Below are 19,396 nucleotides of genomic sequence, written 5' to 3'. Positions count from 1 at the left end.
GATTTTATACACTGGCGTAGAATTTCCCGGCACTTTAGAAAACGAAACTCAGGGGAAGAAACATGTTCAGGAAAGATGTCTGACGTGCAGCAACATGTACACTGCATATTTTCCTATTACGAAAGTATAAATACGAATTTCCACCAAACACCGCATGTTACTTTCCAAGGGATTGTAATCGAGATTGCGATGCGCTTTTGTAAGCCAGTCGTAGCTCATGTCAAGCCATCTCGCCAGCCGATGACCGTGTATATTCGGAGCATAGGACATGTGATGTAGTCAGTCAATAGCGACATCACTGTTAAGCAGCGCGAACACACAAATAGGAATATGTAATGGTTTAAATTAATATATATAGTGTTTCTACAAGAAAAGAAAAGCTTTCACATATAAGGTTGGATTAATAAGCTGCAAGAGAAGCTAGGCTTTCACACATAATGTTGATCTTTTTTGCGCATGTTACACTTTAAGATACATCACACAAATGTGCCAGTAAAATTTTTAAAAACTGGCATAAATGTCTGATCTTCTGGGCTCGTAAATATTCCAAATGGTCATCCTCAAAGATTTGATTTTTGAATGAGAGTCAAACACACTGTGATTTAAGAAATTCATCGGACATTCGCGCACAGAGTTCATCTTGTGTAAAAGGAAATTTACGTTACTTGAAAATAACACTTTTTAAACAACCATTCAGAAAATTTTCCCGCGATCTGTTAGAAATAAATTCGTTTCAGCAGTTGCACCAGATGACAGGTGTCGCCGCGTTTGCGCAGCTACAATGACGCAGGAAGCCCATACGCTCGTAGGTGTAAAACATTAAAAGATATTACATTATCTCATAAAAGAAACAAGACATTAGTAGAGATTCCAAGAGTATGGGAATTTTGTGAACTATATTAAAAAGTAATTCGGCTTAAAGTGCACATTCGTATGTCCACATTCAGATGTAAATTTTCTTGGAATACCAGTGCTGTGTTATCTCATGTTTGGTTCTTTATTATGGCGTAATGCCACACTTGCTACAAGATGAAAACGTGAATTTGAAATGCAGCGAACAGTTGAAACTAGCCAATAGTGTGGAATTAAACACTTCGTTTCAAATAAATTGACCGTCTCAGCAGAAAAGATTAATGAAAGTCAAATTTCTTTAACAAACCGACAAAAAAACTTCATTGTTCTGCAAGGCGATTAATGCTTCACTGTCAGAAAGGTGGAAACAAAATCTGATACTAATAATATATTTTAGCCTTCCGTAATTATGTGAATGAATTTTAATTCACCTGATAGTTTCCAGCCACAGAAATCAGTTTTGTTTTCATTTGACGTGAGAGCAATAAACGAAGAGGAAACAACAAAATCAATACACGTAAACACAGTTCACGTGGAGACTACCACCTGCTCACTACAACTCAGACTGCTCTGTGCATGAGGTCCGGATCTACGATATTTCCGAACCGGGACAATATTAGATAGTGGCGCTCCCCCTCCCTCGAGCATTTGAGGGAGGACTCCAAAAATTTAAAAAATCGGGCTTTTCAAAGAATCTGCATTTTGTAGCGCACATCTTTCTGATGAGTCTGATACACGAAACATATATGTTTGAGGGAATGTAGCACATGTTATTTGATCTTAAGTGTGCCAAAGTGCAGTGCCACACCTTGTCACACAGCATTCTTCCATCGCACGTCTCTGTATTTCGCTCTGTGGAATCCAAATGTGTAATATTTTGCAATGGGTGCCATCAAACTATATTCAGGCCAGTGGAAATTAAAATGTCCTGTAGTGCCTCTCCTGCCCCAGTCGGCCGGTTTGACATCTACATCCATACTCTGCAAGCCATCTGATGGTGTGTGGCGGAGGGTACCTTGAGCACCTCTATCGGTTTCTATTCCAGTCTCGTACTGTTTGTGGAAAGAAAGATTGTCGGTATGTCTCTGTGTGGGCTCTAATCCCTCTGATTTTATCCTCGTGGTCTCTTCGCGAGATATACATAGGAGGGAGCAATATACTGTTTGACTCCTTGGTGAAGGTATGTTCTCGAAACTTCAACAAAAGCCCGTACCGAGCTACTGAGCATCTCTCTTGCAGAGTCTTCCACTGGAGTTTATCTATCATCTCTGTAACGCTTTCTCGATTACTAAATGATCCTGTAACGAAGCGAGTCGCTCTCCATTGGATCTTCTCTATCTCTTCTATCAACCCTATCTGGTACAGATCCCACACCGATGAGCAGTATTCAAGCAGTGGGTGAACAAGTGTACTGTAACCTAGTTCCTTAGTTATCGGACTGCATTTCCTTAGGATTCTTCCAATGAATCTCAGTCTGGCATCTGCTTTACCGATGATTAATTTTATATGGTCATTCCATTTTAAATCACACCTAATGCCTACTCCCAGATAATTTATGGAATTAACTGCTTCCAGTTGCTGACCTGCTATATTGTAGCTAAATAATAAAGGATCTTTCTTCCTATGTATTCGCAGCACATTCACTTGTCTACATTGTGATTCAATTGCCATTCCCTGCACCATGTGTCAATTAGTTGCAGATCCTCCTGCCCTCTTAAAATAATAAACTCACAATTAATACTGGATGGGATTATTTGTAACCCGAAGAACACGAATTCTTTAGAAAATTTGCACTCTTTATTGCCTATTAGCTAATAACTTGCTGTTTTGTGTGATATAGATAAAACCAGTAAAGATGGGAGACAAGCAAGACAGTACACATTTCTTCAATCCTTAAGTCCTAGCATTTTTTCTCTCTAATCTTGCTACAACTTTACATGGTGTGCTTTCCTTTATAGGAAAGAATCTATTAACCTCATCAAAGTTCGTCAATGCTTTGCTACATGAAAAAACAAAATGTCATTGTCTAATATTAGAAAAGCTGTTAAGACAAATAGTACCCAAGACTGGCGTGGCTTCTCGATCTGATTACGTGTATTTTGTCACTGTCTACTAGATAAAACGAAATAGGCCTGCCTAATATTCCAGCAACTGTTCCACACACCAAATAAACGAGACTGTTTTGGCACAAATGGTCATTTTTATAACACAGCAGAAGATAATTCACAAAGTACCAATATCAAATGCCTATTAGGCCAACTACAAGCAAAAAGTTTTATGTTAGGAAACAGTTTCACATTTCATTCATACTCTCTAGCTTCTGAAGCACAAGATCAAAAAGTAGTAGAACAAAATTTTTATGTAAATTTGGAATCATCATATTCTTCCATAATTCGTGGGAGTCCCCATTTCTTCTCCTTCCTCGTTCTAACAAACAATCTTGTCAACACTAATTCTGTAACTATTCCTGCCTATGTCAAAATTTATTCTCTGGTCAACTTCACAAATCCTGCCACTATCACCGGTTTAGTTACCCGCATTTATTCTCCTGTTAGGCGTTATGTGTTCGTACAACGCGTTTTCCATGCTACTTCCAGAATAGAACTTTAGCCGCTGCTATCTGGAGACTATATAACTGGCCCTTAGTGGTGTAGCAGTCTGGCCAAAAATTTTCTGTCAACATTTCATTTTCTTGCATCACTGAGAAGATAATAAAATCTTTGTTGCCTGTTATTCCTGTTAGTCATTTATTTCTACTGTGGTAGACTGAATCTATGGAATTCACTAGTAATTATAACAACGCTGATCATTTGCAAACCCAGTCAACCACATAAACAGCAATTGTCATTCACCCTTACGTGTGAACGAAATTGCATTGCAATGTCAAACAAGTCCGCAGCATGTATTGCAACTAGACCCGCCCCCCCCCCCCCTTTTTTTTTCAGGAATGTTTACTCCTAGATGCGACGGGGATTCCCCTGGCAGAGACATCGCATACACTATGCATGCATTCAAAAATCAACTTCCAATTCATTCAGAAATCAATATAGAATTTGATCATAAATGTTCAAAAACTAAAAGGGATGCGTTCAAAATCATATGAGTAATCGATAGACCAATGTGCGCTGGATGCTAAGCGCTTTGTGAAACAAGGTCTTTTTACTCAATAATATGAATTCCCATATTTTTCCCAGTTTTCTCCCAGAAGCCAAATTCTTGGATTTTTACCAGATTTCCCAGACATATACACCCTGTCATTAAGAATTGTGATCTTATGTTAAATGTTTAACACAACAGAACAAGTATTACAGTTAGAAACTATGCATTTATCTTGAGACAGCGCAATTGACGGCAGGCTAATACCCATATTTTATTCATGGAGTATTTGAGAATGAGAGCACAGAGGCTTCCAACAAACTCCACATATAATTTCAAACCTTCACAAAACTTTTTCTCACTGACACCACCCACAAAATGATGAAAGATAAAACATTTGTCACTCACTACATTTTCGCTGTTCATACAGTAAAACTTCAACAACAGACATGACAATCTAATTTATTATTGTTTCCTATTACCTACATGCAACCCATTTTGCAGACAGTATCTACACATACTACTGAAAATACCCGCAAAATTATATCACTGTGTGATACACAGTTCGTGAGCTATGGTGTCATAGACACTTAGATGTTTGACTTCTGCTTAAAATGTCACACAGATTACCCAGACTACACTCGCCTGTAATGCATGAGAGCACTTTGTGACTTCCAATAAACTTTAACCATAATTCCAAACCTTTTCTTAATTACATGCTTAACACACAAAATTTAACACAAACTCATTTGTAAAGTAATCAGACATTTGAAGCTGTTTTATACGTGGAAGTTCAATTCTTTAAAGAATAGGATGTTTATTGGTGTCCTCCTATCCGAGTTTGTATACTTTGGAGATAACAGACTACTTTTTAGAAAAAAACAGCACTTCTTTATGACATACTTCCACTGATCTCTCAACTACCTACTATCATCTCTGCTATTTCTCATATTTTCAAATATTGTTTGATGCAAACAATTGTTTTCCATTTCTCATTCTGGACGCTGTCTCTCCCTTAACCTGATGCCCTGAGTGACTTTTCCATTATCCTTAAGCCTCACAAGTCCTTTCCCCCTAATCTTACATCTTAAGTAAACTTTGTCCATATTATAAATATATCCAGTTCACTGATTACTATCATTGGCTTACAGCAATATACACTTTACAATTAGACACACTGTGTGTTAAACTGGCCACTCAAAATGCACAGCACTGACTTGATTTGAAAACATTTAAGCAAAAAATCAACGATTAATAAGTAGTAATATCTATTTCTTAATACGTATTAATACATTTTACTGTCTACTATTGAAATAAGTGGTAAAACATTTCTGAAGTTACATAAAAGGTATCTGAAGTGAGATGAAGAGAATTTTACATCACGGATACCTGTTCACAGCTACCATTGCAGCTTCCCTCATCAGTGCCATCAAATCAGCACCCACAAAGCCTGGAGTGTTTCGAGCAACCTCTTCAAAGTTGAAGTCTGGCGCAAGGCGCAAATTTGTGCATAATACTTTAAGAATTTCTGCTCTTGCCTCCTGATTTGGAATTCCCAGGCAAACTTCACGGTCAAATCTACCTGCACGTCTAAGAGCAGGGTCCAAGGAGTCTGGTCGGTTGGTTGCTCCAATAACGAGAACACCTGAACCACCATCTCTCTGATTCAATTCTGCATTTGAATACATGAAAGAAAACAAGAGAAATTTAGATTTCCTAAAAAAAAAAACAGCAACATTATTCTATAATAAATTAAAAACTTTCCACTGTGTTGTCTTACATTTTAAGCCTACCAAGGGGGGGAGGGGAGGGGGGGGGGGGGGGACACCAATCATCCAACCATTATGAAGGAACAACTTGAAAATTCTCTGCTCTGAAGTTTTAACTCTCTCTAGTTTAATCATTCAAATAGATCTCTTTTGCAAACCAAAACTACATATTGTGCCAGCTTTCCAGATTGAAATGGTAACTTACACATCACATAAAAGCAATTTATTATTATTATTATTATTATTATTAATGGGAATGAAATAATCGTGTATGTGTAACAAACACCCAAAGATGAGTGCCCTATGGGCAATAAAAAAAAGGCAAAATACAAGCGATTTTGAACAGGGTTTTGAGACACTTTAGATATCACAAGAAGAAAGAGAACAACAGATGCGGAGATCCAACAGCAAAATGTGAAGTTTACAAAAAATTACTGTCAGGTAGATACAAACTAAACATCCTAAACTGCTCTAGAAATTGATGTGAGCACAGACTGAGAAAGAAAGCAAGTGAAAATACGTACGAGGTCGGAAAGAAGCCAGCAAATAATGTTAAGCATATAATATTGATTTTCAGAATTTATTTAAAAAACAGGGAAGTATACATGATTAATTTAAGTAATTTTGGACAGTCATACAGGCATAGATAAGAGAAGAATTCTTTAACAAAGGTACTAACATAAACACTAAAATATGCTGCAGATATGGAAAAAGCAAAAGAAAACGTCGAACGGAAAAAGCGAAGGTTTCCAACAATGAGGAACAGTACCTACCATCAGAGATAAAGTTTTACAAGCACTAGATAATTGCTTTAAATTATTGTGTAGCCTAACAGATGCACCAGGAACACAAATTGTTCTTCATGAAAACAATGATATTATGGAAGTAAATGCCACAGTATGTGTATGAAGTTATTTGAGATTTGATGAAGGGAGTATCGTCACTAAGTGGAAGGGGACTGCCAAAATTATTTACACAATTTCTGTGGAAGATGATCATTTCTTTAAACAAACAATGCCATAATTATTCAACATTACAAGAAACTTCCTGGCAAACTAAATCTGTATGCTGGACCTGGAATCTAATTGGGGATCTTTGGCTTAGTGGGCAAGAGCTGTAACAACTGAGCTAATCAAGCTTAACTCGCAACTCGCCCTCACAGTTTTCTTCTGCCAGTGCCTCTCTTCTACCATGTAAACTTCCATGTTTTAAGTCTTGGTCTGGTACGCAATTTTAATCAGCCTGAAAGTCCCAAATGAGTGCACAATCTGCTACAGAGTGAAAATTCATTCAGATCCTGTAGACCATTCAGTCTAATGTCCATAATGTTGAAGATATTAACAAAAAATTGAACATTTACAGGGTGTTTCAAAAATGACCGGTATATTTGAAAAGGCAATAAAAACTAAACGAGCAGTGATAGAAATACACCGTTTGTTGCAATATGCTTGGGACAACAGTACATTTTCAGGCAGACAAACTTTCGAAATTACAGTAGTTACAATTTTCAACAACAGATGGCGCTGCGGTCTGGGAAACACTATAGTACGATATTTTCCACATATCCACCATGCGTAGCAATAATATGGCGTAGTCTCTGAATGAAATTACCCGAAACCTTTGACAACGTGTCTGGCGGAATGGCTTCACATGCAGATGAGATGTACTGCTTCAGCTGTTCAATTGTTTCTGGATTCTGGCGGTACACCTGGTCTTTCAAGTGTCCCCACAGAAAGAAGTCACAGGGGTTCATGTCTGGCGAATAGGGAGGCCAATCCACGCCGCCTCCTGTATGTTTCGGATAGCCCAAAGCAATCACACGATCATCGAAATATTCATCCAGGAAATTAAAGACGTCGGCCGTGCGATGTGGCCGGGCACCATCTTGCATAAACCACGAGGTGTTCGCAGTGTCGTCTAAGGCAGTTTGTACCGCCACAAATTCACGAAGAATGTCCAGATAGCGTGATGCAGTAATCGTTTCGGATCTGAAAAATGGGCCAATCATTCCTTTGGAAGAAATGGCGGCCCAGACCAGTACTTTTTGAGGATGCAGGGACGATGGGACTGCAACATGGGGCTTTTCGGTTCCCCATATGCGCCAGTTCTGTTTATTGACGAAGCCGTCCAGGTAAAAATAAGCTTCGTCAGTAAACCAAATGCTGCCCACACGCATATCGCCGTCATCAATCCTGTGCACTATATCGTTAGCGAATGTCTCTCGTGCAGCAATGGTAGCGGCGCTGAGGGGTTGCCGCGTTTGAATTTTGTATGGATAGAGGTGTAAACTCTGGCGCATGAGACGATACGTGGACGTTGGCGTCATTTGGACCGCAGCTGCAACACGGCGAACGGAAACCCGAGGCCGCTGTTGGATCACCTGCTGCACTAGCTGCGCGTTGCCCTCTGTGGTTGCTGTACGCGGTCGCCCTATCTTTCCAGCACGTTCATCCGTCACGTTCCCAGTCCGTTGAAATTTTTCAAACAGATCCTTTATTGTATCGCTTTTCGGTCCTTTGGTTACATTAAACCTCCGTTGAAAACTTCGTCTTGTTGCAACAACACTGTGTTCTAGGCGGTGGAATTCCAACACCAGAAAAATCCTCTGTTCTAAGGAATAAACCATGTTTTCTACGGCACACTTGCACGTTGTGAACAGCACACGCTTACAGCAGAAAGACGACGTACAGAATGGCGCACCCACAGACTGCGTTGTCTTCTATATCTTTCACATCACTTGCAGCGCCATCTGTTGTTGAAAATTGTAACTACTGTAATTTCGAAAGTTTGTCTGCCTGAAAATGTACTGTTGTCCCGAGCATATTGCAACAAACGGTGTATTTCTATCGCTGCTCGTTTAGTTTTTATTGCAGTTTCAAATATACCGGTCATTTTTGAAACACCCTGTACATGTAATTAGTCATATTACAGAAAAGAGCAGTAAGTATGAACTATCACACCATCAAGAGATACTGCATTTTTAGAAAGTATGATTTGATTTTGACAAAATCTGTACTAAGAAACAAAGTAATAATTTAGCCAGGTTAGTATAATGAACACCCCCCCCCCCCCCTCCCCTCCGCCTGCTCAAAACACACACACACACACACACACACACACACACACACTAAAATCATGGGGGAAATTCAAATTTGAATGAGTCAGGCAAAGATTCTGCTTTAGCAAAATATTCTAGGCAATCATATGAGAAGTCTCCACATCCCTTAAAAGGTAAAATGAAGTAATAATGTGTTTGCCTTTATTGCACACAAACATCCACAAAAATGGCAATACTCAATACAGGAAGTTCGGAAGAACAACTGAAAAATTACGAAGATTAAAGTAATGAATAACCAACATATCAAAACTAGCACAAAATAATAATGAAGTCAAAGGATTAGTTTACAAATATTGGTTTGGCAGCTGTACATGGACATTTATGGCTGAAAGCAGCTCCACAAATAATGGAGATGTGTATGTTGATGATTATTAGGAGACATGGGAAAACACACAAATCAGGGAACAAACTGGGGTGGGAAATGTAAACACAACTGACATAAAAATGAAGTGGAGGTGGGCAGGGCACATAGCCAGGTGAACAAAACGAGGTAACAGTATGAGGAAGTACTTTGCTGTTTTCCAAGAATAAGAAAAGATCAATACAGTTACCTAACATATGACATCAGGAAACATCAGGCTGTATATGTGGACAAGAAAAAAAAATTCCCGGATTTACCGGTTAAAAAGACACTTTCTCCCACGTGACAGTATATTTTCCCTTATCAATCATTTGAATTGTTATGGTTTTATACACGGCGTACAATTTCCCAGCACTTAAGAAAACGAAACCCAGGGAAAAAAGACACGTTGTGGAAATATCTTTGATGTGCAGCAACATGTACGCTGTGTATTTTTGTATTACGAAAGCATAGATTGGGATTCCACCAAACACCGCATGTTACTTTCCGAATCATTGAAATCGAGATTTCAATGCGCTTTTGTAAGCCAGTCAGCTCATGTCACGTGATCTCGCCAGCCGATGACAGCGGATATTCAGAGCATAGGACACGTGATGTAGTCAGCCAACAGCAACATCACTGTTAAGTGGCACGAACACACAAACAGGGAAAGTTAATAGCTTAAATTAATATACATAGCGTTGCTACAAGAAAAGCAAAGCTTTCACATATAATATTGGTCTCAAGCTGTAAGAGAAGCTAAGCTTTCGGACTTGCTGTTGATCTTTTTTGCGAGTGTTACACTTTAAGATATATCACACAAATGCGCCATTAAAATTTTTAATATATATAAAAACAAAGATGAGGTGACTTACCGAACAAAAGCGCTGGCAGGTCGATAGACACACAAACAAACACAAACACACACACAAAATTCAAGCTTTCGCAACAAACTGTTGCCTCATCAGGAAAGAGGGAAGGAGAGGGGAAGACGAAAGGAAGTGGGTTTTAAGGGAGAGGGTAAGGAGTCATTCCAATCCCGGGAGCGGAAAGACTTACCTTAGGGGGAAAAAAGGACAGGTATACACTCGCACACACGCACATATCCATCCACACATACAGACACAAGCAGACATATATGTCTGCTTGTGTCTGTATGTGTGGATGGATATGTGCGTGTGTGCGAGTGTATACCTGTCCTTTTTTCCCCCTAAGGTAAGTCTTTCCGCTCCCGGGATTGGAATGACTCCTTACCCTCTCCCTTAAAACCCACTTCCTTTCGTCTTCCCCTCTCCTTCCCTCTTTCCTGATGAGGCAACAGTTTGTTGCGAAAGCTTGAATTTTGTGTGTGTGTTTGTGTTTGTTTGTGTGTCTATCGACCTGCCAGCGCTTTTGTTCGGTAAGTCACCTCATCTTTGTTTTTATATATATTTTTTCCCACGTGGAATGTTTCCTTCCATTATATTAAAATTTTTAATAATGACATAAATGTCTGATCGCCTGCCACTCTTTAAAAAATCTCGCAATTAATAGCGGATGGGATTATTTGTAATCGAGAGAACAAGAACTCTTCAGAAAATCTGGACTCGTTATTGCCTATTAGTTAATAACTTGCTGTTTTGTGTGACATAAAATTGAATATAGGATATATAAAACCAATACTGACAAGAGACAAGCAAGAAATTACACATTTCTTCAAACCTTAGCTCCTATCATTTTTTCCTCTCTTACCTTGCTACAGCTTTACATGGCCTGCTTTCCTTTCTGCGAAAGAATCTATTACCTCATCAAAGTTCGTAAAACGTTTTGCTACATGAAAAATCGAAATGTCGTTATCTAATACTGAAAAAGCTGTTAATACAAATAATACCCAAGACTGGCGTGGTTTCTCAATCTGATTACGACTATTTTGTCATTGTTTGCTAGATAAAACAAAATAGGCCTTCTAACATGGCAGCAATTTTGAAACATACCAAATAAACGAGACTGTTTTGGCACAAATGGCCATTTTTATAACGACAGGATATAATTCACGAAGTACCAATGTTAAATGCCTATTAGGCCCACTACAAGAAAAAGCTTTATGTTACGTAATAGTTTCACATTTCATTCATACGCACCAGCTTCTCAAGCACAAGATCGAAAAGTAGTATTACGAAATATCGAATAGTAGTATTACGAAATTTTTATATAAATTTGGAATCCTCTTATTCTTCCATAATTTGTGTGATGTCCCTGTTTCTTCTCCTTACTCGTTCTACCAAACACTCTTGTCATCACCAATTCTGTAGCTACTGCTGTCATTGTCAAAATTTGTTCGCTGATTAACTTCACTAACCCTCCCAGAATCACAGGTTTAGTTATCCCGCAATTATTTTCCGGTTAGGCGTTATTACGTGTTCGAACAACACGTTTTCCGCGTTACTTCCAGAATAGAACTTACGCGGCTGCTAGCCGGGGTCCGTACTACTGGCCCTTACTAGTGTAGCAATCTGGCCAAAAATTTTCTGTCAAAATTTAATTTTCTTGGATACACCGATAAGATAATGCGTAATCTTTCTCACCTGTTATTCCTGTCAGTCGTTTATTTCCATTCTGGTAGTCTGAATCTATGGATTTCGCTAGTAATTCTAACAATTCTGATCATTCGCAAACCCAATCAACCACATAATCAGACAGTGATTGGCATTCGCATTCGGCTTTACTTTCTCAGCTCGTATAGCCCTGTCCCCTTTTGTGTGCAGAAAGTTTATTTCTAGATGCGACAAGGATTCTCCTGACAGGACATCACATACACTATGCATACATTCAAAAGTCAACTTATGATTCATTCAGAAATCAACTTAAAATGTGTTCAAAAACCAACAGGGAAGCTTTTCAAAATCATATGATTAATCGATAGACCAATGTGCGCTGGATGCTAGGTGCTTTGCGAAACAAGTTTTTTTCCTGATGAGTATGGATTTGACACCCCTTTTTCCCAGTAGCATCCAGCTGCTTGCTGCGACTATTTGCACAGCCAACAGCCACATTCCTGTAGCCAGAAGCGGGAGAATCTACCTAAAGCCTTTGACACATTTTCAATTGGTAGACTGCGTGAGCACTGGGTGTCGTCGTATATGGCGCATTTCCTTTGCAATTTAAGTTATTTTCATTTTGTTCTCTCATTTATGTTTTATTGTTGAAGTATTGTTCTGCAGTAGCGGGATAAAGTAATATCCTTTGTTAGAGTACCGGTTCTTACCAGTCAACATTACAAAAATTTAACTGAAAAATAAAACAGCGAAAAATTCCCAGAATTCTAAAAATATCCTGGGTTTTTCCCGGTTTTCTCCCGGATGAAAAAATTCCCGGGTTTTTTACCGGATCTCCCGGTTGCCTCGCGTCATACACACCCTGAACATGCATGACTAACAAGGATGTGTATGACAAAAGATTACAGTACTGCAGATACCTCACCTGGAGGTTTAGGGGAGATGATTCCGAACTTTTGTTTCCAATACAGTGGCAGGATCTTGGAATCAACCTAAGTCCATTTGATTAAAACTTCATTCACAATAGGGGTGTCAAGAGTTGTGGCTGCTAATTTTATCTTGCCAAGGAGTGAAGATGGTTGATTTGGTTCTACCAATTTACATTCCCTTTATCAACTGTGCTGCATTTTAACCGGGTCAGACAGTGAATGTGTGTGTATGCATATGACTCTAGCAAATATTTGTTTCTTAATGAGGAGAGAAGGACTTTTACAAATTTTTGAATTATGAGGGGAGACAATGGCTGCACACTACTTAGCTACAAGAGCTAAAGTTCCAACTACTACAAACAAATTCTAAAGTGAACAATAACATCCCTAATTTACAGAACCAATATGCTCCTTACTCAAGGACAAAAGGGGTATTTTGCCTGGCGAAGGTTGGAAAGAGGGCAGGTCACTCAGACCACAGATTTAAAGTGCGGACAAAGGAAGATGAAACGTGACAAACTGTCCGGTACCAGTGAGGAGACAAAATATGACAAACTCTCCATCACCAGTGAAGATAGATAAATAAATGTCCACAGACAAAGTGAAATTGCTTCACACATAGTTCTGCACTGCTAACTTAATTTTTATATAAAATGCCTTCTCACACAAGATAGGAAGCTGTCTTATTCGAATAAAAATGCTGATTATTATTCTTTTGATGCAACATAATATAGAAATTTAAACAAACTTACCACTAGTTTAAAATTAATTTAACAATATACGTATCAACAAACATTTTTCCTTTTACCATCAAGGCAGGTCAAGAGCTGTGCAACAATTCTCCTTTCCATTTCCCTTTGAGCTGTCAGACGATGTGGAGTTATAGCATCTATTTCATCAAGAAACAAAATACACGGTGACAGGCTGACTGCCTGATCAAATAAATCTCTTATTCGTCCTTCAGACTCTCCAGAGACTCCACCAACAAGCTCTGGAGCAGATATTTTCAGCATCGGCAACTGCAGTTCCTGCAACAAAACATTTACACTGATAATATATATCGCAGGCAGCAGAGGAAGAGAGCAATGCCCTTTTCTGATTTCTTATTAATAGGACACTTACATCTCCACAGATACTCAGTGAATCACACTTAAGTTCCTGGCAGGGGATTCACAATAATTCTCTATTATTCCACTCTAGAACAGCGTGCGGAAAAAAATGAACACCTATTTCCTTCCGTGCGAGCTCTGATTTCCCTTTTTTTATTATGATGATTGTTTCTCCCTATGCAGGTCAGCGTCAACAAAATATTTTTGCATTCAGAGGAGGAAGTTGGTGACTGAAATTTCGTGAGAAGATACCACTGCAATGAGAAATGCCTTTGTTTTAATGATGTCCACCACAAATCCTGTATCATGTCCCAGACACTCTCTCTCCTATTTCTTGATAATACAAAATGTGCTGCTCTTCTTTGAACTTTCTTGACATACTCAGTTAACCCTGTAACTGCACGGTCACCAGCACCTGTACGAAGTCCCAATTTTTACACAGTCCAATTTAGCCACAGTCACAAATGATGATGAAATGAGGAGGTCAACACAAACATCCAGTCCCCGGACAGAGAAAATCCCCAACCCAGCCGTGAATCGCACCAGGGATCCCGTGATCCAGAGGCCGCAATGCTAGCCACTAGACCACGAGCTGCGGACGACAAGCGTGGTGTAGGCAGTCTCTTTAGTAGATCTATTGCATCTTCTAATTGTTCTCCTAACAAATCGCAGTTTTTGGTTCATCTTTCCCACACCATTCTCTGTGTGTTATTTCCAATTTAAGGTGTTCATAATTATAATTCCTAAGTATTGATTTATTGTGTAACCAAAGTTTAACAGATTCCTTTTAGCACTCATGTGGATGACTTCACACTTCTCAGTATTTAGGGACAATTGCCAATTTTTGCACCATAAAGATATTTTTTCTAAATTTGTTTTCCAATTTGTTTTTATCTTCTGATGACTTTACTAGAGGATAAATGACATTTTCATCTGCAAACAACCTAAGATGGCTGTTCAGATTGTATTCTAAATCATTTATATAGATAAGAAATAGCAGAGATCCTATAACGCTACCTTGGAGAATGCCAGAAATCACTACTGTTTTACTCTATAACTTTCTGTCAACTACTGTGAGCTGTGACCTCTCGGACAGGAAATCACAAATCCAGTTCCATAACTGAGACAATAGTCCGTAAGCAAGCAATTACATTACAAGCCGCTTGTGAGGTACGGAGTCAAAAGCCTTCTGGAAATCCAGAAACATGTTAGCACCCAACACTTTGTGCAAGTAAAGAGATAATTATGTTTCACAAGAAAAATCTTTTCTAACTCTGCTTCAGCAGCACTGTCACTGATAGTACTTCCACTGTTATCACGCAGAGAAGGCATTGGTTGTATCTTGCCACTAGCATGCTTTACATACAAACAGAATCTCTGTGGCTTTTCTGCCACGTTTCAAGACAAAGCTTCACTGTGGAAACTATTATAATATCTTGCATTGAACTCCACACTAAAATCTGAGCTTCTGTAAAAGGTCACCAATCTTGAGAATTTTGCATTCTTTTAAATTTGGGATGCTTTTTCGATGTTTCTGCAACAGTGTTCTTGCCAATTTTGTGTACCGAGGGGGATCAATTCCACAGTTTTGGTAATTCATTTGGTATAAATCTCTCTAATGCTGCTGATACTATGTCTGAATTGAAGCCACATCTGGCCTACACTTACACTGTTAATTTGGAAGGAGAGGAAATTGTCTCTCACAAAGGTGTCAAGCGAATTTTTATCTGCTCTTCAGAATAGGTATATTTTTCACTTACTTTTGGAGAATTTGAAGGTTACAGTATTCACTCTTGCTCCAGCTTTCTAGTCCTCTGGCTTTTTACCCAAGTTTATTTATTAATGCATACCTTTCATGTACTAGGAGTTAACCACCACGTTTCACAAGTTCTGGCACTATATTATCTTCGCAAGGTGTGCAAGTATTTTTCAATCTGTGTGGCTCCACTTTCCCTTTCTTCTTTGCTTGTCCATGTACTTTTCCACTGTACTTGTGGATCTCCTGATACTTGGCCTGAGTTGATATTCAGCATGTTTTCAAAATATTCTTTTGATCTTTGCAATACTTCTTTCCCCATAAATATCATGCTATTTCTATTTTTATATGCATTTAATGTAGGCTGAAATTTTTTCTGACTGTACTACCACACAACAGAATTTTATTATTTCATATTAATCCTTTAGTTCCAGCTCTTGAAATTTTTCTTGCTACTTTGCATTAACCATTAAACTATTCATTTCTTATGTAAATCTTAAAATTTTCCCAGCATTTTGAATACTGATGATGATTCTGAAATGTAGCCAGTTGTCTTTTTCTACCACACATAATATTTCGTTATTTCATCTCGACACATGCCAGACATCTTTGTGTGAAGTGTCTAAGACTGGCATTGGCTGTTCATGTTGCATAATTGGTACACTGTATACTTTCTGTGCCTGAATCGTGATCATAAATGCAACACTGACCACACTGCTAGTAGGCAATGCCTTAGATAGTGGAAATAAGCAACTCTCATGTCCGATGGGTTGCTGCTGACTGTGGCCATTGGCATACTCTGTCCTCTATGCTCAGAACAAATTCTGGAAATTCCATGCATTACACGACTGATAGCCATATGTTATGTTAACATGTGGGAAGAAGCCTTGTAACTAGGCACTGATCCAGCACAGCAGCAATTGCCTGCATATGGCTTCACTGCCACCCTAGGGTGGCTTAGAAGACATCCCCTGAGAATTCTGTGTTTTCCAGGTATTACAAACTTCCAGGTGAATATATACATTTGTTTCTCGCATATCATAACTAACACAATAAGTAACAACTTTATGGTCCTCACTTACAAGAAGATGGAACTCTCATAAAAAATTTAAAATGCTGTGTGTAACTATAGTTTCGTGGAAAACAATACTAACATACGAGGTTTATAATGAAGTAGTGAAAAATAACAAATTAAGGCCACTGACAACAAAACCAAAATTACTGCAATGACAGAAATCTATTTAAAATCAAGCAGACTTATACAACATAATACACTTTACTGCCAAAAAATCAAACACTTTACCCACTATTTTCAATTGCAAGTAATGTGTACTTACATGATACATTTATAGTATTTTTAAAGATTTCATTAATGTGAATTCCAATTATTTCTAGAAACGTGAAAGTCTCAATGATTTCTTGAAACACACAAGTCGCAACTCAAAACTCGCAGAATGTCATTTAGATCTTAAGACACAGGTACAAAATTTTCAATTTTTCATGTAATTTCACAATTTATGAAATGTATACACTGTCGCAATGAAATTATCCAATTTTTTAAAAGCCTTTATTTGTTCTTCTACTGCCAACGTTTCTTTTGTAGCACTTTCTAAAATTTTCAAAGTGTTTGGGTTTAACCCCTTCACTTCCACATTTTTCTCAAGTACTATGATCATCCACCCAACCTATACAACATACTAGTCCATCCCAATGCCACTCTAGACTCCCAATCCCTTCCCGTAGGGATCATATCCCTGTGACAGATCAAGGTGCAAGGCATGCCCATCTACCCACCCAGCACCTCCTACTCCAATCCTATCGGGGGCTTATCCCACTTCATCATAAGTTGGGCCTCCTGTGAAAGCAAGCATGTTACGTAGGAACTCTGCTACAAACAATTCACAGGCTTTTGCGTTGGTATGACTTCCAACCAGCTGTCTGCCAGGATGAATGGCCACTGCCAAATTATTGTCAAGGACAAAGTTTTACCACATAGTGGCCTGACATGCAGCTGAGCATAACATTCTGAATTCAGCATAACATTCTGCTTCACAACTTGAGCCATCTGGATCATTTCCTCCACTACCAGCTTCCCTGAACTACACGGATTGCAGTTATCCCGTAGCTGTCCTGGCCTCAATCTCTGGTAACCCACTGTCCCCACAACTTCCACCCAAGGTCCCCTTTCTCTGTCACCCTCTCCCAATTCACTTCCCCTTCAGCATGAACCGCATTCCACTGGCTGCTAAAATCACACCAGCCTATATATCTGCCACTCCTCCCTCCCACTTTCCTAGCTGGCAAACACACTGCCACCCTCTAAGCCAAGAGCCACCCACCCCTAGTCCTCCTCCCTGCCTTCCACCCACATCTCCCTTTACTCACCACTTCTGACACTACCCTCATAACAACCAGTCCACCTGCTGAGAATAGCACTATAGTGTGCATGTGGGTGTTTTAGTCTACCTCATCGAATAATAACTAAGAATATAGCAATTTTTCTTTCTTTTATGTGTGGTTATCAGCCACTCAGTGCTTCTGCTTTACATTGTGTGGTCTCCTTTAATCCTGAAGTATTTATATAACTTGTGTGAGAAGAGCACAATATCTTGTGTTCAGCTGAAATATGGCAGGTTAAGTTTATATGCAGGGAAACCAACAAGTGGTCCGGAAAAAAAAAGAAAAAAAAAAAAGGGGGGTTGCAGCACTGTGCATGACCATGGTGGAAGATTAGCATTAAAGACTGTTTAGATTAATGAAACACTTTACTTGACACTAACATTGACTGCTGATGAATAATGCTTCCAAGAGTCATACCAACACAATTTATTAATTGTTCAATGTGTGTTATTAAGAATTTAATGTGTACAATATGAGAGCTGTAAATAAAGTAGTGGTAATATTAATAGAACACAATATTTAATTAACTAAAACTACATTTGCATTACATTCCTTCAGTACAGTCACCCAAAAAGCCTACTAAGTTTTGTCAAATATCAAGAAGCCGCTGGTGACAGTTGACAAGGCATAGCTCAGCTTAAGCTTTACTTGACTATGTTCTTGTTGAAATTTCTGTGGGCATTGCAATCTGGGTGATGCCATCCTTCTGAGTAATGCTTTAACTCAGGCTTGTACCCACATCTCAAAAATGGTGACAATATGCTGTAGAAATGTTTCCCTCATTGTGATGTGTGTCCAGATGGACAGCAGCCAGTGCATACCAGTGCCATTTCGTACGTCATTCAGTCGATGTGGAACCCAAAGGGATGCAAGGAATGTTAAAGACATCTCGTCAGTATGTGCCACACCATTTGATGACAGACCAACATCTACAAATAATTCCCAGATGGTCCATACATGGTCTATGGAAATGAGACCACTAACGATGTAAATGTGATGTTGAGGGATGGATGGCCAACCTGTGCGGTGCAAATCCACAATCTCCACACATGAAGTAATATCAGGAACACAATGCGATGAAACCATCTTTCTTATCATGGTATGCCCAATGACTTTTAGATTCTGACACATACTAAAGTGCAATTGTTTCCACTTGATAACAGCCATATGGTCAAAACTGCAATACTGAGTTTTAGAAATAATTTTACAAAGGTGATCACGAAGTCTTTTACAGAATTTCACTCAACTATGAAATCCAGCTACAACACTTTAATCTTTGTTTTTGATTGAGATTTCTCAAATGTGTTACTTTGCAAAATCATAAAAACCTTCTGGTTTCCAAGATCATATTTTACTGGACTATAATGCCCACCCACAAAAAATAAATGAAAAAATTGGCATCTAAATCATGTTTTTCAAATTAAAAATACAAATTAATGGATCATATTTTCTTCTATTCAAAGTTCATGGCCAAGCCACTTTGAGTGGTACCA

The 19,396-nt window shown here is 38.7% G+C and overlaps 1 protein-coding gene across 2 annotated transcripts in view; it reads right to left on the bottom strand.

Moving 5' to 3' along the window:
- LOC126481066 (nuclear valosin-containing protein-like) overlaps positions 1-19,396 on the bottom strand; it is a 159,923-nt gene that overhangs the window by 36,942 nt on the left and 103,585 nt on the right. For both annotated transcript variants that reach the window (XM_050104551.1, XM_050104550.1), the window contains exons 8-9: positions 13,447-13,666; positions 5,338-5,620 (exon numbers count right to left, since the gene is read on the bottom strand). In XM_050104551.1, coding sequence (XP_049960508.1) covers positions 5,338-5,620; positions 13,447-13,666 — 503 coding nt within the window. The remainder of the gene's footprint in view (positions 1-5,337; positions 5,621-13,446; positions 13,667-19,396) is intronic.

Source organism: Schistocerca serialis, chromosome 5, assembly GCF_023864345.2.
Source record: "Schistocerca serialis cubense isolate TAMUIC-IGC-003099 chromosome 5, iqSchSeri2.2, whole genome shotgun sequence".
Taxonomy (NCBI): Eukaryota; Metazoa; Arthropoda; class Insecta; order Orthoptera; family Acrididae; genus Schistocerca; species Schistocerca serialis.
This window is presented reverse-complemented; position numbering and strand designations above follow the sequence as displayed.